The 20,012-nt window shown below is 48.0% G+C and overlaps 6 protein-coding genes across 6 annotated transcripts; all 6 read right to left on the bottom strand.

Moving 5' to 3' along the window:
- Positions 1 to 9,383: 9,383 nt before the first annotated feature.
- Positions 9,384 to 10,165, bottom strand: DFJ58DRAFT_792593 (ATPase, V0 complex, subunit E1/e2; the record flags this gene model as incomplete). Its single annotated transcript, XM_041390365.1, has 3 exons — positions 9,384 to 9,869; positions 9,923 to 10,011; positions 10,071 to 10,165. The coding sequence occupies 3 exons, from the start codon at positions 10,163 to 10,165 to the stop codon at positions 9,832 to 9,834; spliced, it is 222 nt and encodes a 73-aa protein (XP_041243091.1). The 3' UTR covers positions 9,384 to 9,831.
- A 406-nt stretch (positions 10,166 to 10,571) lies between these two features.
- Positions 10,572 to 12,666, bottom strand: DFJ58DRAFT_792591 (uncharacterized protein). The gene is made up of 3 exons (XM_041390364.1): positions 12,524 to 12,666; positions 11,898 to 12,474; positions 10,572 to 11,843 (listed from the first exon to the last, which is right to left on the bottom strand). The coding sequence occupies exons 2-3, from the start codon at positions 12,439 to 12,441 to the stop codon at positions 10,864 to 10,866; spliced, it is 1,524 nt and encodes a 507-aa protein (XP_041243090.1). The 5' UTR covers positions 12,442 to 12,474; positions 12,524 to 12,666; the 3' UTR covers positions 10,572 to 10,863.
- DFJ58DRAFT_424701 (putative cyclase) lies at positions 12,591 to 13,486 on the bottom strand. The gene is made up of 2 exons (XM_041380340.1): positions 12,803 to 13,486; positions 12,591 to 12,747 (listed from the first exon to the last, which is right to left on the bottom strand). The coding sequence occupies exons 1-2, from the start codon at positions 13,452 to 13,454 to the stop codon at positions 12,740 to 12,742; spliced, it is 660 nt and encodes a 219-aa protein (XP_041243089.1). The 5' UTR covers positions 13,455 to 13,486; the 3' UTR covers positions 12,591 to 12,739.
- Positions 13,487 to 13,818: 332 nt separating this feature from the next.
- DFJ58DRAFT_792589 (putative cyclase) lies at positions 13,819 to 14,692 on the bottom strand. Its single transcript, XM_041390363.1, has one exon. The coding sequence runs from the start codon at positions 14,606 to 14,608 to the stop codon at positions 13,868 to 13,870; it is 741 nt and encodes a 246-aa protein (XP_041243088.1). The 5' UTR covers positions 14,609 to 14,692; the 3' UTR covers positions 13,819 to 13,867.
- DFJ58DRAFT_792587 (3-hydroxyacyl-CoA dehydrogenase) lies at positions 14,693 to 16,100 on the bottom strand. Its single transcript, XM_041390362.1, has 7 exons — positions 15,586 to 16,100; positions 15,499 to 15,530; positions 15,356 to 15,440; positions 15,239 to 15,306; positions 15,167 to 15,187; positions 15,026 to 15,105; positions 14,693 to 14,911 (listed from the first exon to the last, which is right to left on the bottom strand). Exons 1-7 carry the CDS (start codon positions 16,049 to 16,051, stop codon positions 14,758 to 14,760), a joined length of 906 nt encoding a protein of 301 aa, XP_041243087.1. The 5' UTR covers positions 16,052 to 16,100; the 3' UTR covers positions 14,693 to 14,757.
- Positions 16,101 to 16,867: 767 nt separating this feature from the next.
- Positions 16,868 to 19,870, bottom strand: DFJ58DRAFT_886414 (uncharacterized protein; the record flags this gene model as incomplete). Its single annotated transcript, XM_041394653.1, has 15 exons — positions 19,259 to 19,870; positions 19,126 to 19,204; positions 19,060 to 19,072; positions 18,944 to 18,989; positions 18,877 to 18,894; positions 18,810 to 18,831; positions 18,671 to 18,754; positions 18,409 to 18,616; positions 18,332 to 18,335; positions 18,044 to 18,278; positions 17,728 to 17,995; positions 17,479 to 17,678; positions 17,356 to 17,424; positions 16,983 to 17,304; positions 16,868 to 16,930 (listed from the first exon to the last, which is right to left on the bottom strand). Exons 1-15 carry the CDS (start codon positions 19,497 to 19,499, stop codon positions 16,868 to 16,870), a joined length of 1,872 nt encoding a protein of 623 aa, XP_041243086.1. The 5' UTR covers positions 19,500 to 19,870.
- Positions 19,871 to 20,012: the final 142 nt, after the last annotated feature.

Raw genomic sequence — 20,012 nt, 5'->3', positions numbered from 1 at the left:
ATATTGACCAACACGAGCTTTGGTCAACGTAGTCACATTTGAGACCAGCTTCTCAACAGTTAACCGTATATTCAGGAAACCAGTTCAAGTGTCTAGACGGTATATCCTAGACAATCCCATAGTTTCAATCAGAGATAATAAAGCTCCAGCTAAGTTAATCTAACTGATTGGTTTAGCGAGCCTCCCAAGAATTCACACATTATCTACCACGACAGAAGAAAAGTCGTAGACCATGTTAATCGAGGACTGGCAAGAAGTCTTATCTAGTGTAATTGTGGTGTCATTACATTCTTACACGTTTTCATATAAGACCCTCGGTGTTACAACCAAGTACGCCCCTATTCATTTTCTCTTCTTACCTTGTATTACGTCATGATCGCTATCAAGCCGTCGCTAGACTTCTTTTATCACTAGTTGTATTACACCACGATCGCATCATGCCATCGCTAGGTGACCTATTCTTGTTATCTCTGACTCGCTCTTATCTCTGACTCACTCTTATCTCTGACTCATTCTGACTTTGTCGTACCGGCCCTAAAGCAGTTCCTTTCACTATATAAACCCACTTTGTACTATGTAGTTCTTTACTTTAATCTTACTAGGTTTTACCTGGAACTTCCTTCGCTTAAGATCTCCAATCTTAAGTCGTCTGAAACTCGATTCAAGTCAAGGACACTCTCCTTGTCTTGTCTTAGTGAATTATCGAACTTCGGCATACGCTGAAGCCTTGAACCGACTTTGGCCGATTACTCTTATCGAGTAGCCATACGTCAGAACCATCCTAGTTCGTAACACTCGGTTATTAAGACAATGTTCTGACAGTGATGTCACATCTGCCCAAACGAGATTCCGAAGTAAGAAGATGAACACGCTCCCTCGTTAGGCATTGGGTGCTATGAGCTCGATGACGGGAAGAGGGAAGAGGGAAGAATGACAGAGATAACTTTGCAACCCCCACCAAGGGAGACGACCCTGAGACACATCACCAACTCTCCCCGTCCTCCAAGGGTCCTTTTCTAAGAAATCATCTAGCTCCAAGGCGAAAAAGCTACTTAATGAGTCCCAAAAAATGCCAACTCAAATCATGAAGCCGCCTTCTCAATATACACGATAGAATCAACAAACTGTACAAACGGACATATCAAACCGTTCTGCAGAGACCGTCAATAAAACCGTGAATGACTATCCCCCAGCGCATTAATTTATGATGGCGGTCTACTAATGTGCCACAATGTGTTAGGCTCTTGTAAATCCTTTCGAATCATCAATATGTCAAGGGCAACTCGACACCCTGTTTACTACTTTCATGCTTCAAGCCACATCTTCCAGGTGTGTTTTACTAATTTATTCTTCATTTTGGACTCCCAGCTTGAAATATTTTGTGCCAGCAGGTTGAGAACATACTGTACAAGCCCTGCAGTTCAATTTTATCTTCAGTTTCCAATGTCTTTCATGACATGTTTGCTGCTACACAGAACAGCGGTGTGACAATCATTATTGGCGTCAGGCATGTATACCTGCATAAGCCTTCAATAGGTGGACCAAAGTTATCCCTCATATCATTCACTACTCCCCTATCAGCAATCTTCACTTGTCTCAGCCATAACCCTTGTCCGACGCTATTCCGCACTTTCCCGCACTATGCGCGCACATTCCCGCAGCGCTATTTCATGCTCCCGCGACTTATCCGACGCTATTCCCGCGCTTATAGCGCTATCAGAACTACCAGCAATGTGTCTATAGGAGCATTAGCGCTTGTCCGCTCTATCTAGCGCTTGTTCCCGCGCCTAGCGCTAGTCCAGCGCGCTGTTCTCGCGCTCTAGGAATCACCCGAAATGTCGGAATCCATCCATGGTCCATCCTACCTCATTGGTTTATGTAATTTGCCTTGCCTCAAGTTGTAAAAAGTGCTACAGTCTTATTACATGTAGTCCGAGTTGGTATAGTTTACTAGTATAAGAAGCCTATGGTGACTACTTCGACATCACTTCCCTTCGACTGTATTTCCTTCCCTTAGGTTTTACTTAGAAGTAGTCACCCCTTTAGTTGCGCTCTATGGCCCCTATTTGACTTTCCTTACCCTTGCAATCAATACCTCTGATCTCACTCGCTATCCATTACCCTCCTTTGACTCAGTGTCCGCTTTCTTGACTTCCGCTCTTTCCCGCGCATTAGCGCTCTATCTTGCGACGCGCTATTCCCGCGCTTTAGCGCTCTTTCGGGTCTTTTGATCTTAAGTTGTTCTTAGTAGCTTTTCCCTCGGGTCAAACGTTCTTGCATCTTTGTTGCAAGTATAGCAGCATAGGCAGAGCTTAGACATATACTGGCTTAGTACTTTAACAAGTGCCTAGTCAGGTTGTGTTTTTCACAGCGGTCAAATGGAGCTGGATGGCATGAGCGATGACAAGCCCATTCACCTCGAAGGAATATCCCAGGGACATCTTTGAGTTGTTTTCTTGAGCTTACGTTTGGAAGGTATGTCGATCCCTCGTTCTTCGATTTGGCCACTTGACAATTGTACTAGGATGCGTGCTGGCTCATATACACTTGACGAGCTTACAAAATTCCTCCATTTCTGCGACATGTACTAATGCTGCCATGCGGGAGAATTTGTTGTTTTCATGTGTTTGCGGCACATTTCCGCTTCCACCCAGCTCAACTAATGAACCTGGCTATCAAACATCACGTCCGTTTCACTTTTCCCATTCACTTTTCAGCAACTCACAGAAACTCCCATCACTGAGATCACCCATGTACACCAGGAGCTGATGGGCAAAGAGGTCTTTCTAAATAATGTGGTGTCTATATTCAAGCGGCCCTTGTAATCATCACAAGGATATTGATGCAACTCGAATGATTGTGATGACCCGTCCAGTTGCAGCGAGGATTGGCATGCTACATGGTGGAATGGTATGGGCCATTTTTCTTCTTGATGGTAGGAACCCTCAACCATAACCATACAGCGATGCCGTCAAACGCTTCAAGGATATGTTGTTTAGCCGTGTCAGCGAGGGCTGCAAAGATCTAGTAGCTACTATTGCGTACTGGTTTACAAGGACTTTGGCATAGTCTCGTCGCATTTAGAATCTCATGTTCAAAATTCTCGATGAGGGTGCAGCATTCCGTCACGCGGAACGCTTTATTATTACCGTAGAGAAACTGGTGTTTGAGCCCTAACATGTAGTAGCTACTATTGTGTACTGGTTTACAAGGACTTTGGCACAGTCTCGTCGCATTTGAAGGATTCAGCGCCAATACATGTACTGTAGAATATATATCTGTTCAGACTGAACGCGAGCTCCTGCTAGCTAAGATGGCGAGAAACGGACTTACTCGTCTTAGACATCAACGACGCTCAGATTTGATTAAGAAAATCACACCATATGCCACTGTGTGCAAGGTCATTTTTAGTGTGGTTGCGGTGAACAATATGTTGACAATGAGATCATTTGGGCGGTGTGAATGAGATGACTTTGAGATCATGAATGAAAATCCAAGGTGTGCAATGGTGGCAGTCCTAGAGTGCCACTGCATGCGGGGTCGATTTTTGATAGAGAAATGTTGTATGGACAGGAGGACAGGAGGACAGGAGGACAGGAGGACAGGAGGACAGGAGGACAGGAGGACAGGAGGACAGGAGGACAGGAGGACAGGAGGACAGGAGGACAGGAGGACAGGAGGACAGGAGGACAGGAGGACAGGAGGACAGGACAGGAGGTCTGGAAGTCCAGTGTGGTGTTCAAACTTGGACTAGCCTCGCAGAACCCCTTTTTGCTATAGAGGTCAAGCATCCTAGAAGTCCACATTACATCCATACATCACTCCCTTGCAAAGCCTCGACTCACTCGACTCTTCCTTGTCGCACCAGACTATATCTAACTCGGCCATTGTCGCACCAGACTATATCTAACTCGGCCAATACGGACCTGTTGCCTAAGCCCCTCGCAGGAAGCCAGGGTTGTTGATACTGTCCCTTACTTGTCATTTCGGTCATCGCACTGTGAAAAACACAACCTGACTAGGCACTTGTAAAGGTCCTAAGCCAGTATATGTCTAAGCTCTGCCTATGCTGCTATACTTGCAAACAATAAATTGCAAACAATAAAGCAAGAACGTTCAACCCGAGGGAAAAGCTACTAAGGACAACTTAAGATAGAAAGACCCAAAAGTGCGCTATAGCGCAGGAAAGCGCGTCGCAAGATACAGCGCTAGTGCGTGGGAAAGTATGTCACAACTATATAGTGCTATGGCATGAGAAAAGCAGAAGTGTGGGTCAGTAGATGGTCGCTATTGGATCACTAATGTGTCAGTAGTGGAGCACCTAGTGCGTGGGAAAAGCAGGAGTCAAGAAAAGTGGACACTGAGTCAAAGGAGGGTGCTGGATAGTGAGTGAGATCAAGGGTATTGATTGCAAGGGTAAGGAAAGTCAAGGTAAACCAATAGGGGCTATAGAGCGCAACTAAGGTGACTACTTCTAAGTAAAACCTGAGGAGAAGGAAATACAGTCGAAGGGAAGTAATGTTGAAGTAGTCACCATAGGCTTCTTATACTATTAAACTATACCATCTCGGACTCGGAAGGGATAGGATATACATGTAATAAGACTGTAGCACTTTTTACAAACTCGAGGCAAGGCAAATTACATACCAATGAATTAGGATGGACAATGGATGGATTCCAACGTTTCGGGTGGATCCTAGAGCGCGAGAACAGCGTGCTGGATAAGCGCTAAGTACAGGAACAAGCGCTAGATAGAGTGGACATGCACTAATGCTCCTATAGACACATTGCTGGTAGTTCTGATAGCGCTATAAGCGCGGGAATAGCGTCGGGTAAGTTGTGGGAGCATGAATAGCACTGTGGGAATGCGCGCGCATAGTGTGAGAAAGTGCGGAATAGTGTCGGACAAGGGTTATGGCTGAGACAAGTGAAGACTGCGGATAGGGGAGTAGTGAATAATATGAGGGATAACCTTGGTCCACCTAATCAAGGCTTATGCAGGTATACATGCCTAGTGCCAATATTATTGTCACAGCACACCTCGGCCGACCATTCCGTCCCATCGGTACCGAATCCTCCCATGTCCTGCCCATGTCCGCCTATCTCCATTGGTGCGTTCACTTTCTGTACCATCCAGTGCTTCATTTTTCCCTTTATAAACATGTGTGTCATCAACAACATGCACCCATGTTTACTGGAATACCTCAATCAAATCATCAAGATGCTCATGACCTGGCAGATTGGGGCTTTAGACAATCTTGGCCTATTCAATAGAGCACTTCTTTAGATGCAATAATATGGAGGTTTTTCATCGTTAAATGAATCAATCCTTTTACTTATTACAGTCCATAAACTGTGTTGAAACCCTTGTTTTCTCATTAGTAAGCACATTCCCACACCTTTCAGAATTTTCTCACATATTTTCAACAACTTGACATCTGAGCAGTGAGTCATTATACTTACCATGATTTACATTTCAGTAAAATGATTAGTCAACACTTCTGACTCTTAGATTGTTTGTGAGAATAAGGAGCATCCAATGCTCTGATTCACTGCATACTTTAGTAGGTGGAAAAGTTGTTGTTTCATTGGATTTTATTTCACTTATTCCACTTATCCTTGCTTAGAAATCTCATGTGGTTTTGTTTTTGAGTGCTGACTTAATATCAGAGGTGCAGCACAAGTTTGTGTGATGTACATGTCAATGATAGATAATCAATGAAGATCAGATTTTCACCATAAAGCAGGTGCGTATGATGATGATGATGATGATGATGATGATGTAGCATGTGGGCGCATGTATAGTGAAGTGTGAAGGTGTGCATTGGTGGCAGTCTCAGAGTGCCACTGTATGCAGAGAGGTTATATGGGGCATATGTCGCTAATATCATGCATGGTTTTTTTTATTTTGCAAGATGTGCATTGTGGCGGTCCTAGAGTGCCACTGTGTGCAAGGTCATTTTTAGTTGTGGTTGTGGGTTGCATATGGGGGTATCATGCTGATAAACAAGATCATTGGGTGGTGTGAGTGAAATGACTCTGAAATGACTGATAAACAAGATCATTGGATGGTGTGAGTGAAATGAGTATCAAATGACTTTGAAAAATGTTCAGATTGGAATTGAAGCCAGCGCATGCCTTTGTGAACAATATGTCAACAATGAGATCATTGAGTGGTGCGAATGAAATGACTTTGACAAAAGAGTGACATATGTTGAAGGTGTGCAAAGTGCCAGGCACAGGCCCATTTGCCGATAACAATATCAAGAATAGTGACATATTTTGAAGGTGTGCATGGTGGCAGTCCTAGAGTGCCACTGTGTGCGGGGTCAATTTTTGATGGAGAAATGTTGTATGTATGCAACCTCATATACAATACCAATAATAGTGACATATTTTGAAGGTATGCACAGTGGCAGTCCTGGAGTGCCACTGCGTGTGGGGTCTATTTTTGATAGAGAAATGTTGCACATATATACAATATCAAGAATAGTGACATATTTTGAAGGTGTGCATAGTGGCAGTCCCAGAGTGCCACCATGTGTGGGGTCAAATTTTTGATGGAGAAATGTTGCACATATATACAATATCAAGAATAGTGACATATTTTGAAGGTGTGCGCAGTGGCAGTCCTAGAGTGCCACTGTGCACAAGGACATTTTTTTGTGTAGTTGTGGGTTGTGTATGGGGGTTTAGCATGTATCATGCTGATACACAAGATCATTGTGCGGTCTTTGAAAATGTTCATATTGGAATTGAAGCAGCATTCATCATGCATGGTCATTTTAGTAAGACGTACATTGTGGCAGTCCTAGAGCACCACTGTGTGTGGGGTCATTTTTTGATAGAGAAATGTAGTGGGTATATGATGATGGATGGCCGCTGTGGCAGTCCCAGAGTGCCACTGTGCACAGGGTGATTGTATTTATGGTGCAGCATGGGCAGCACTCTCAGAATGTGGTGCGGCGGCGGCAGTCCTAGAGCGCCAGGCATAGTGAGAAATGGTGGTGAGTGGCCAGCTTAGAGGGGGGGGGGTCGAATGGTGATGAGTGGTGGAGTGCCGGGGGTCGAATGATGGTGGTGTTGCGGCGGCAGTCCCAGAGCGCCAGGTCGAATGATGGTGGTGTTGCGGCGGCAGTCCTAGAGCGCCAGGAGAGGGGGGGGTCGAATGATGGTGGTGTTGCGGCGGCAGTCCTAGAGCGCCAGGAGAGGGGGGGTCGAATGATGGTGGTGTTGCGGCGGCAGTCCCAGAGCGCCAGGTCGAATGATGGTGGTGTTGGCGGCGGCAGTCCCAGAGCGCCAGGGGATGATTTCTGCTGCTGATTACCCTAAAAGGACCGTGGGAAAACCTAGGAATGCCGTTTTTCTTGGTGGAACGGAACCTAGGAGGGTTCATAACTCGCATTGTTTCTGGTTCAGATGATAAAACTGTCCGGCTGTGGGATGTAGGAACAGGGCAGCCAGTTGGTGAGCCCTTGCAGGGGCACACTGATGGGGTGGGGTCAGTCTCATTCTCGCCAAACGGAACTCGCATCGCAACTGGCTCTAGGGATGAGACTGTCCGGCTGTGGGATGTAGCGACAGGGCAGCCAGTCGGTGAGCCCTTGCTGGGGCACACTCACTGGGTCAACTCAGTCTCGTTCTCTCCGGATGGGACTCGCGTTGCGACTGGTTCTGCAGATAATACTGTGCGGCTGTGGGATGCAGGAACGGGGCAGCCAGTTGGTGAGCCCTTGATGGGGCACACTGATTGGGTCAGATCAGTTTCGTTCTCGCCGGATGGGACTCGCATCATTTCTGGTTCGGATGATAAGACCGTCCGGCTGTGGGATGCGGCGACGGGGCAGCCAATTGGTCAGCCCTTACGGGGCACACAGAATCGGTCGAGTCAGTATCTTTCTCGCAGAATGGGACCCACATCGTTTCTGGTTCATATGATGGCACAGTCCGAGTCTGGTATGCAGCGATTGGGAAGTCGTTGCAGGATTACACCGAAGAAGATTGTTCAATGTCCTCCCCGCATAGCAATTGCATCACATACCCAATAGCGACCATCCCCACACCCAACACTGCGAACGATGCCTTCGTTTCCTTCTCATCAAACCCGACACATGCACTGTGGGACACTGCTGAGCTACTCGCAGGCACCCCCCATGATGACCGCAGGTCGACGTTCGCTCTTCTGGGAGAAGATGGATGGATGATGGGACCCAACCATCGGCTCTTATTCTGGGTACCACCCGCTTCTCGAAAACTATTTTATAATCCTTGGACTGCATTTGTGATACCTAGAGGGGGCCCAGAGCTAGATTTGAGCCGCATGGCACATGGGACACGCTGGAAGCACTGCTACGAGGGGTGAGCCTTCAATCCCTTCTGTTCCTCGCAGTTAATCAATTCGATCCTTGTAGCTCATGATTACGACGATCTTGTTCCAGTAAATTTATTTGCGGAGATGCCAGATACTTCATTGAGTAGGATATTGAGTGTACGGTTAATTCATCGCCTATTGTATACATGCGTAGCATTGCACTCGAGTTTGGGGTAGTTTGAGCGAACGATGTGTTAACCATCCGAGCTGAAGCGAACGAATGGAGAGAAGAGTGTGTTCAATGCACCTCACTTTACAGTGGATTGAAGAAACGGAAGAAGACTGCAGTAGTAGCGGGGGCGCGATTGGATAATGCACGTTTGGCTTCGGTTGCGCACGGCACACACGGGTTTAAATGTTAAGAGAACTGGGTCACTGGGAAAGTGCGTGATTCATTGCGTACAGTACAAGATGTGTATGGTAACAATAAGAGTACCACGAGAATGATGCATACAACAATATTGAGACGTGCGCGTGAGGCGTGGAAGAACATGAACCCAGTGCGACAATGGGCTCGTCCTCCTTGGAACATCTCCGATTATTGGTTAATGCCATGGTGGGGATGATGACTTATAGATGGCGGGAAGATGACTGGGATGCAGTTGCAGGAAATTGCTCGGCCTCTGCATTTTGTCTGCGTCCAATTCGAACTTCTGTCGGGCAATTAGGAGACTATTTGCGGTCAGTGGCTCATTTGAGTGTTGACATATTGGTCGAGGGCGCGGGTCGATTCTCGCAAGACTGGAAGAAGCGCGGAGTAAACGTCGGTGTGAAGTTGAAGACGGCGTGGGAAGCAAGCGCCAGCGTTTGACATCAGTGACCGCGTACCAACCACCGTGACGTACAGTGCCAATTATCGTTAGCACTTGATCGTGTCAAAGCATTACAAATGACGAGGACTCACCTGCACTAAGACCTTCCCCTGCAATACACCAGTAGCCAGAACACAGCCGACTCGAAACCCCTGGGCTAGCTCCCGCCCTTCGGTGCAGACTACAACTTGATCAGTACTCAGGCCATGTCGTCACTCACATTTTTTCCGTCTCAACGCATACCAGCACCATCCATCACCTTGTTCTCTACCACTGCTTCCATAACCTTCAAAGCCACCATACCACGCGGCATGTCATCGATCTTTTCTCGCGTAGCATCAGTTGGTTTATCAGTCGAATGAACAGTCAAAAGTTCTGACGGCGGTGTTTTTGCTTGGGCTATAGGAATGAAAATACCGATCGTTTGCACTGGAAGGAATCTGTTAATACAAATGTATCAACTACATCATACGAGGGAGGTTGGTTGAGGCCACCAGAGCGCCCGTAACGTATCCTCAAATGCAAGATACACACGGCAGGGCACTCACTGATCTAGAACAGCGGACTCCGAGATGTTCTTTCATTAGTGCAGAATATATTATAGGACAGTTGTATACGTCTATTTCCTGCTCAGATAGCGCGTGACCGTCATAAACTCTCGCCGCCCTTTATTGAACGATATGGTGCTGGAGTTCATGTGTTAGCCAATAAAAATACAGCAACAGATATCATGACTTACTGATGAGAGGATGTAGCTGGGCCATATATGTGACCATCCACATAAGATAACATGATGCAAGCGTGAGGATGATGGCCGTACGAATTGTCCTGCATTCGAGGGTATGACTCGCATTAGTTCGGATTTTGAAAAGGTGAAGAAGGCATACGTTTGATGTGGGCCCTTTGGAACGAAGAGGTAGCCACAAGCCATTAGTCCTAGGACTATGGCGAGTATGAAAATCACCGGGATGACGGACGCCATTCGGAAAAGTTACTAGCAGAAGTAGCAGCCTGAGGCTTGAGCGCAGCGACTTACATTATATCTCACGTGACACGCATCCACTCAAGGGCTCTCCCTATTTTCTACGGCCCGGGTACTTAGAGTCAACCACCGTGTCCAGCTGCCAGTGCGAAGTAAGAGGCTTAGCAGCTCACAGTATTTACTTGCCAGCGAACTACAGTCAAAGACACTAAGAACTCAGAGGGTCGAGTTAATCATACCTGGGCCATATGTCTTGCAGTGGGAGGGGCGACGAACCTGAGTACTGAATCCTGATATATGCCACTTGGAAGTTTTCACAAAGCGCTAACTTGCATAAGTCTCCCATGCTAGATAGTCCTTTGTCTGTCTGCCGAAATATTCCGAAGGATTCAACGATCAGCTCAACTCCCAAAAATCTACTTCATTCATATTATGTAATAGTAGTCTCTTTGCATAATACCGCTCGCATACAACATATACCACCATGTAATCATAAACCAAGACAACGAACGAAACACACACAGGACACATACATAAAGCACAATGTGACAAGAACGAAACAATCAGTTACAGTAGACGGTTCCCCAAGGTCCGTCATATCACCTCCAAAAGACAAACAATAAGAGAGGGGGTGGTGCTACATACAGTAATTATGATGAATGACGAATGACAAAAAAGGTGTTTCTACATAGGCGCCATCACCACACGACGGGCCGTGCATACATACTGCTTGGGTAAGTGGAAGCAGCGACAGGGACCCATGAGGTCGGTGGTGGCGGTGGAGCGCTGGCTGGGACGTACGAGTATGGATAACCCGGCGCGCGCGGGAGGTGATAGAAGGGCCCAGGCGGCGCGGGAGGCTGTATGACGAAGGGCGCGTCTGAAAATGAGGATGATGTAGGGAACGATGGACGTGCAGCGCTACTGGGGATCACTGCTTTAACAGAAGGCGATGGGAGTTCCACCCACCCGTTTCTCCCTGGCGTGATGAGTTTCTCGAGGCTGAAGGGTGAGTCTGGGTCAGAGTCGTTACGGTCTCTGCCTTGCGTGGAGCTGAGACCCTTTTTATCTCCCGCGTCACCGTGTGATGTAGAAGGTCCTGGCGAATTGTCGGATGAAGATTTGGAGTGATTGCGAGGCCTGCCTTTCTTGCTGGTAACTGGAGTGGATCTCATCTGGTCTACGATGACTCTAGTCTTGGAGGCCTTGCGCGACTGAACATCGGACAAGAACTGCGGGAGACGCGTCGATGACAGCCGCGAGGAAGGCCGAGAGGAATCAAGACGGGCGCGAGATGGTGATCCGGGTGGGGTGATTGAGGTGTAGAACCCTTGGTCGTCCTTTTTCATGCCTGGAGGAAGGTACTGGTAGTTACCGTTAATAGCTGGAAATACAAAGTTGATTGGGGTGGAAGACGAGCTCGAGCGTGAGCTGGAGTCTGGAGAGGGTGATACCAAAAACTTGGACTGCGGGCCTGATTTGGGGGTGAAAGCTCTTGCAGACCCATTGAGAGCCTTGGGTGGAGAAAGACCACGAGCATCTAACACTGGGGAGGGCTGATGTACCTCAACATCGGAAAATGCACTCCTTTGTGTGGGCGTGGAAGGGAGCATATCAGAATCGGTAGATGGTTCTGAATCGTATTCCAGCGAAGAGAGCGGAGACTGGGAACGGCCACCTGAGGAGAAGGAATGTAAATGATTTGCAAGAAAAGCGTAAATCTCAAACGCACCGTCAACGTCGGAGGCGGATATAGCCCGGCATAGTTGGATATCCCCGACTAGATCCTGAACAAGAGTAGCCCACTGAGACCTCGCAAACTCGACCTCCTCTTCGTCGACGTCAACTGACAACTTTGTCCAACTAGTATACAACTCGTCCAAGGTGATATCAGGCATGATAGAGTGAGTGAATCCGGAATCCAGTTCATACGATCTCAAGACGTCTTCTGCAACTTGAACACCAATGAATTTGTGATTCAGTGGCTCGGAGGTTGGCCATTCATTCACAGAGTTATGGGGTAGGGTTGTCGGATCTTGAGAAGGTCCGAATGGTTTAGCTTTGCAAAGAACTGTATAACGGCGTCTTGGACGGGATGTCCTGAGTAAGGAACCATGGTAATGGGGCGGCTTTGGATGGGAGACAGGTTTTGTGGGGACACGACAGTATTGTGTGTCGAAGGACCAGCTAACAGATCCATACCTGATCTCCCACAAGGTAGAAGGTAAAACCTCCCAAACTCCTGTGTCTCGCTCCTGGTTGATGAACGTCTGCATAAAATTGAAGCTACAAAGGAAGCTTCAATCAACCTTGATGAAAGTTAGCAAAAGAGATTGAAAATGAAGGAATCGCACGAACAAAAGAACGAACGAGGCTCATCCGGCAAAGCGCGCAGCAGAAAAGATGAGCGCAGCCTGAAGAAGTACTTAGCCTTGTGAGCCCTGGCTTGTTAATCGAGACTATACTAGTAAGAGGAATGATTATCGGCTTTTTTATCCAACTTGTTAAAATCATTAATGGATATATTGCTTCCGAAACCCCGCATCTACTTTGGGGTCAGGCTACTACTACGTGTCAGACATCTAGAACTCGCAATTAGATTTTAAAAGTCATTTTTCAATAGTTAAACTAACTCACCTCCTGCAGACCAAGCTATCGCTCGTATTGGCGAACCATCACAACTATCCAACTTGAGTGGCAGCAGGCTCACAGTCGGGTTCTTCAATGCCAGCACTTCTTCTATTCCCCGTAAATTCTCTGCAATCATTCCTCCCGCTCCCAATATCACTTTGTGCACTTCGCACTCAGGCGAGCATATGTTGTCAGGGCTCAGCGTATCGCATCCAATTACTCTCACTCCCGTTTCCATAAGCTTCTTCGCCGCATCTAAATCCATGAACGGGTGTTCTTCGTAATTCTCTTTACCCCAGTATTGCGACCATCCAGTGCATATGAGCACAATCACTCCCTCATGCATTTCTCCCTCCCATTTTTGCATGTCTTCCCAGGTGATCATCTCACGTGCCTTCTTTCCCCTCACATCGACGACCAGTGCACGGCCCACGAGTTTAGTCAAGTCGTACTTGTCCACTGTCAATCCGTCCGCGATGAAATGGTTGGGTGCATCAATGTGGGTTCCCGTATGAGACCCTAGTGAAATAAGCGTCACATTCGCATTCTGTTCTGGGATACTGGCAACTTTTGTCATCTGCAGTGTTGGGTGCCCCGGCCATATCGACATCGGGGCTTCTGTGGACGTCGTCAACGTGTGGGTGAGGTCGATCATCATCGTGGTTGCACACGAACTGTGGGAGCCAGATGTCTCTCTTATGTATGGAATTCTATTATTTTGATATGACTTATTTACGACTTGAAGTTGACTTGAACACATGTTTCTTTACATACAACGGCAACTATGTACGTATGACTGGACAGGCCCGCCTGGCCCGGTGCAACCTTCTCTCATCTCGAGCCCAAATTAGGATATATACCAAGAGGTTCCCTTGACATTCAGCGGCTCACAGGAGCGGTACGGCTTCTGAGGGCTAAGGGTGGACTGCTGACCGGTCGACCACCCGAGTTCCGTACCAGTTTCATATCTTCATTGCAAAACAATTAGATTAGAACATTAGTGGAGGCGCACGCGTGCACGGTTGGTCACGAGATCCATATATTTGTATTCACGACAAGAATGTATATCGTCTACCTAATTTCCTCCGTCCACCCGTACGCCCGTACAGGAGCCCCATCTGCACCATGTAAACTCAGAGGCACAAGGCTCACCCATACCTCCTCCCCTCCTTTAGAATTCCCACCCACAAGCTCCCCCAAATTCGTCAAATTCTCGCAAATCAGACATCCACGACCCAAAAGCACCTCATGCATCACAAACGCATCCTCCTTCGCCTTCCCTCCGTCCTGCACCAGAACAGTCTCATCCGGGCTCAGCGTATCAACACCCACAAGTCGCACGCCAATCTCCACAAGCTCCTCCGCGACATCCCTTCCAAAATACGGATGGTCAAAGTACTTCCGCTCGCTCCACCATCCATCCCACCCCGTCCTGAACAGCACTATATCGATCTTCCCTTCCGACCGCGGCCCAAGGGAAGCAATCGTCCCATGAGTCCGATCGAGGATCTCTCGCACGTCCCCCCACTGAATGCATCCCCTCACCCGCGCTAGGTGCCTCACATCGACGACTAAAGCACGCCCGACGAATCGCTCGAGAGAGAGCTCATGCAACTTCTGGCCATGCGCGAAAAAGTGAAACGGGGCGTCAACGTGTGTCCCTGTGTGCGTTCCGAGCGACACAGCGTGTACAGTGTATCCGTCGGTGGGGATGTTGCACACGCTGTGCATCGCAAAGGGTGGATCTCCGGGGTAGATAGTCGATTGGGGAGTGAGGGGATGCGAGAGATCGATAAGGGATTTGGGAGGCATTTGTGAGGTCCAAGACTATGTTGTTGTTGGCATGCACGAGAATAGATTAGACTTTGGTTTGGTAAGTTTCTCACATGACCTGGCACAGGGGTTATTCCGGATAAATTAGTGTTCTTTGCATGTAGATGAATACAAGTAGGAGAGAATTGTCAATTGTTGTACTCATAAAATCCTCGTCCGCTCTTCTTTCCAAGATACTGAGCGTCCACCATACGCTCAAGCAACACTGAGGGACGATACTTGGAATCCGAGGTACCCTTGTAGAGCGTCTGCTGGATAGAGAGACAAGTATCAAGACCGATACTATCTCCCGATGAGCAACACAAACAATGAAAAGATGATAGTTGCACTTACAAATCAGCTATCGAAAACCGTGTGTGACTATCAGAAAGATACAACACATCTCGCTACAGCAACTCACCAAGTTGTAATGGCCCCATAGGATGTGCCATGCCCAACCTGAACGTCTTGTCGATGTCATCACGAGTCGCAACGCCCTGGACACACGACACAAGCGTCAGTAAACCCAACAGTCATCCGTTGGTGTCGGATCATCACCTTCTCTAAGCACATGATCGCCTGCGGTGAAATTAAACACACGACGTACAAACAACAGATAGATGTATTTACCTCATTGATAAATGGCATAAGCAATGCGTTCGACACGAACCCGGGTACGTCCTGCGACGTAGCGACCTCTTAACGGAGCGTGAACAACGGAACAACACATCCCAGGGAAATAAATACCTTTTCCGCACGCTTCAGCGAATGCTAGTGAGCGGTCTAACGTGTCTTGTGACGTTTGCACCGCAGATATGAGCTCCACGAGTTTCTGACATTCATATATGGCATCAATACGTCATTCAAAGCACAGTAAACAGCTGCATCACCATGACAGGTACAGGGTTGAAAAAATGCAGACCTTAGAACACCTGGCGTCAATCAATCACTATCTATACACCATCCCAAACACTCACCGACCACCCTCCCAGACGCAGCCTTCCCCTCCTCCCCTGCCGCAGATGCCCCCTCGGGAATAACGACCCGCGCAATCTTCGTAATACTAATCGAAGACGTGTTCGTAGCCAAAATCGCATCCGGACGGATCTTCGCCGCAAAATCACGGAATATAGCGCGTTTGAGGTCTAGGTTCTCAGTTACGGCTTCTACGACCATGTCTACATCGCGCATGGCTTCGAGGGTGTCTACGGTTTGGATGCGTGCGCGCGCCTCTTCTGCGTCGGACGGTTGGAGTCGGCCTTTAGACACGTCTTTGGCGAGGAGCTTGTCTATGAGGGAGAGGCCTTTAGAGATTTGGTGTGCAGATTTGTCGTGGAGGAGGACTGGAACTTTGGCGTGGAGGGCGGATACGAAGGCAATGCCGGTGCCCATTTGGCCTGCACCGAGGACGCCTAGTCGTTTTATTCCGTGTGCAATGGACATTGTGGTTGGGTTGATCAAGCAAGAGCCGAAATCACGTGTAAGATGCTGCTGTATTTTCCGCCGTCGTGACGCGCCCGCCTGTGATGGTGCTGTGACGCGCCTGGACGCGTTACATGTTCTGAACTTCTTACTCAAAGTTCAAACCTCCACTCGACACTCCACATCCAAAGCAGCGGTCATCAGTCCCATCCCGCCCACGAGAAGCTTCCAAAACGGTTAGTACAGATGATGATATCTTCATCATTCTGCCAAGTATACCCCGATTGTAAATCGCAGCGGTAGAGAAGAGTACGATTATAAGCATGTAGGGTTAGCGGTCTACATTTTGACGGGCAACCAAGTACGTTATGTCACAACTTAATGGTTATCGGTACCTCGGATTTGATCCTTGATTTTGACAAGGATCCAGTGCGAGGTACTCATTGACGAATTGAACTCAACTTTTACAGGCGCCCCCGCAGCTATGGAGCTAGTAGTATGAAACTCTTAATAACATGATGCAAAGGTTGCTTGGCTGACTCTCCATGCATTCGCGTGGATCTGGCCGTACGGCTTCGGCGGCGAGTGTAACCGGCTAGTAATATATGCACATGCACCTGTCTTTCAAGCGGAAGCAAGGTTTAATAAGTTGTGAATTGACACTGTTATTAACGCCTCGTTTGAAGCAGTGGCATATCAAAGGTATTACCGGTTTGCCACTGAATTTGAGCCGGGTAGATGGAAGGGACATCATGGTACCATCATGGTGTGACATCTCGACGAAAGGTTTCTATATGGTTCAATCGGTAAAGGATAGTACGAATATACATATCCAAATCATGCGTATTGAGCCTTGATAACATCCGCCAACTTCTCCGCTGTCGCGATAATTGCACCGGTCTGGATCTTTATCAGCTTTCACATAAGAACATTCAGAGTTTCCATCACCTACCGGGTGTCCTGAAAGCAACTTGGGGAAAATACTTGCATCACACACCCGGAGACCCTGAGTGCCATGAACACGCAAGTTCGAGTCCACGACCCCACCAGGACCCATCGCACACGTCCCTACCGGGTGATATAGCGTCTCTACGCGATCCCGGACAACATCAACAAGCTCTGCATCACTGAGACGAGAGATGTGATGATCAAGTTCAGGGTGCGTGCTATGCACGTCGGTGACGGAGGTGGACATGGGTTCTGTGTGTGCGATTCTGAAGGCAGCACGGACGCCACGAACAAGCACGTCAACATCATGCTTGGTTTCAAGATAGCTATCCCGCAATGAGTACACAGTAAGATCGGATTGTAAATAGGTATCCAACCTAGGGTCTATGAGCGGGTTATCCCAAGGATTGGCAGACTTGAGAAGGAGTGATCCTTTGCTTGTGGGACTGACAGTACAACAATGCTTCGGTTCATTTTGAAAGAGGGCGTTGATTGCTCACCGTAATAAGACAATAAGTATTTGATATGCCTCTAAATTTTTCCCCAGAAAGTTATGTGCACGCGCTGCGGCAGTACACATGATAAGCTCGATATCAGGCGCATCTGTGCCCGAGTTGGCGTCCTCGATATCATGCTTGTACTCCGCAGGCGGGAAAAGCACAGGATCGTCTGATCGGAAAAATGCTACAGCCTCGCCGATCTATGTCATTATTCAGCAAGTATATGAGTGCAAGGAACGCATGACCAACATTTGAAGCGATTGGGCCAGTGCCCCACAGTTGATATCGCAGGAGGTCTCGCATGAACAAGCACCTCGTGCGCGTGTTGTAAGGCGTAAGATGGTTGAACGCCTTTCCCGTCTTTTCCTTAAACCGAAGAGGGACTGCTGGGTGGTCTAGGAGGTTAGCACCGACTCCGGGAGCGTCAAGCACGACGGGTATGTTGTGACGTGAAAGCTGGACAGCTGGACCGATGCCAGAAAGCATCAAGATGTGGGGAGAGTATATGGAGCCGCCGCTAAGCAGAGGTAAGTAATATTGCTTAAGACATATCACATTTGCGTACGAGACGATGACTTCCTTGGTCGCCCGTGCATGGAACTTGGGTCCAACTATGCCCACATCAGATTGACTGGCAAACTCAACGCCTATTGCACGTGGGATGCTACTGGAGGTGTCAAAGAGTACCTTGGTAACACGGGCATAGGTGACGACTGTCAGATTTGGACGAGAAAGGACGTCATCAGTGAGGTATGCAGATTCAGCAGTTACACGAGTGCTCTTGCTATCGATGTATGTCACTATGTATCTGGCTTCAGCAATTATTAGTATTCATAGTTACCAGTGAACTCACTGATCTGTGCAAAGTAACAACTGGTGTTAGTGAGCCATAAAACGTTGAGTCAGCGGAACCTGTCAAGGAAGACGCACCTTATTTGTCCCCTGCGTCCCTTTGGTCGTGCAGAAATCGGGCGAGAAAGGGATGCCAACGTTCATGCTCGCTCGGACAAAGCCTGCACAGCCAGGCCAGATGTGTGCGTTGTATCCAATCTCAACTGGCCCATTGGCACCGCGAAGGAGGGGATCAACGTGTGGAAAGCGCGGGTCTGGGTTGTATTTTTCGAATTTGCGAAAATACCTGAAACAACAAAGATTAACGGAAGGGAGTGACCATGGGGGATGAACTACGTACTTGCTGAAGTTAGTCCACGACCAGGACTTATCACCAGCAATTTCCGCCCACTCATCAAAATCAGACGGTGCACCGTATTGCGCCCTGGGATAGTAGGGGTCAGACGATGGTAAACCCATGGGGGTGCATTGCGACCCACATCATAGCATTCATAGCAGAGCCTAAAGAATATCAGACGACTCTTTGATGATGGAACGTCTACTTACATCCTCCGAGGAGTTTGGCTGATAAAGGAGAATTAGCGTGATAACTTTAAGTTGTGAGTTGATCTACCGCGAGGCCAATATTTTTTCTTGTTGCCTGCGTGCTGCTGGGGCTTCTGTATAAATATTATAGTCCCGTTGGGTGTGGAATAGTTTCAAGAACCCAGAGGGAATCCTGCTTTCCACGACATCTTTGGAGCTATGGAAAGGTTCAATATCTTCGAAGCCACCAAAACCATCTCAGACACCGACCTTCCACCAGCCTCAATAAGGAGAACCCGCGTGTTCGGGTCTTCAGAGAGGCGCGATGCCAGAACACACCCTGCCGTGCCTAGACGAGATCAGGTCCGTGAGGTATTCTAGCTGTGGAACAAATATATCATACCTCCTCCAACAATGATGAAGTCCCATTCATCAAACTCAAGTCCGTTATTATTTAGTTCCCTCGCTACTTTCGCGTAGTCCGTTATGAGCTTCGGTTGTTTCACATTGAGCTGCTTCAAGACGATCGTTAAGGCCACAGCACTAGCTGTCACACCAAGAAAAAGTCTTGATTTGGTACCAGTATGAGCCTGAAGGAGATTCAAAAGGTTGGGCAGCCTCGCGAACGCATCGTTATGAATCATGGCTATGTGGGGGGTAAAAAAGATTAGTACGGGGAGGGTGTGGACTAGAGATATCTAAAGACCCACTACTATATAGAGACAGTTGTTTTGCTGTCACGAAAGTACTTGTGGAACTGACATCCGGTGTGCGAAACTAATGCCGTTACGAGAACGAGGTGGGTGCCGGTGATCGATCGTGTACATCCAGGATGCAACATTAAATGCGAAATTGAGGGTGAGAGCCGGATCTTTAGGGTGTGTCCTTCAGGGTGCTCGCCTTCGCTCGTCCGGCTGACAGCCTTGCGGCACCACCGCTCTTCGGCAAGTAAAGCCTCGGAGATATCGTGAGGTGTCGTCTGCAGCCGGTTACATGGCAAAAGAGAGATACGATGATCCTGGATAGGCCCGGGACCAGTCGGGGGATGACTTCATCAACATCGTGGTCGTCAAAGGAACAACTGTCTTCTTTTGATTGGTATATCTACTAGTAGGGGAGACTCCTCCAAGTGCTCGCACCAAATATTTATCTGACAT

This window comes from Suillus subalutaceus (genome assembly GCF_016647625.1).
Source record: "Suillus subalutaceus strain FC151 chromosome Unknown DFJ58scaffold_65, whole genome shotgun sequence".
Classification (NCBI taxonomy): domain Eukaryota; kingdom Fungi; phylum Basidiomycota; class Agaricomycetes; order Boletales; family Suillaceae; genus Suillus; species Suillus subalutaceus.
This window is presented reverse-complemented; position numbering and strand designations above follow the sequence as displayed.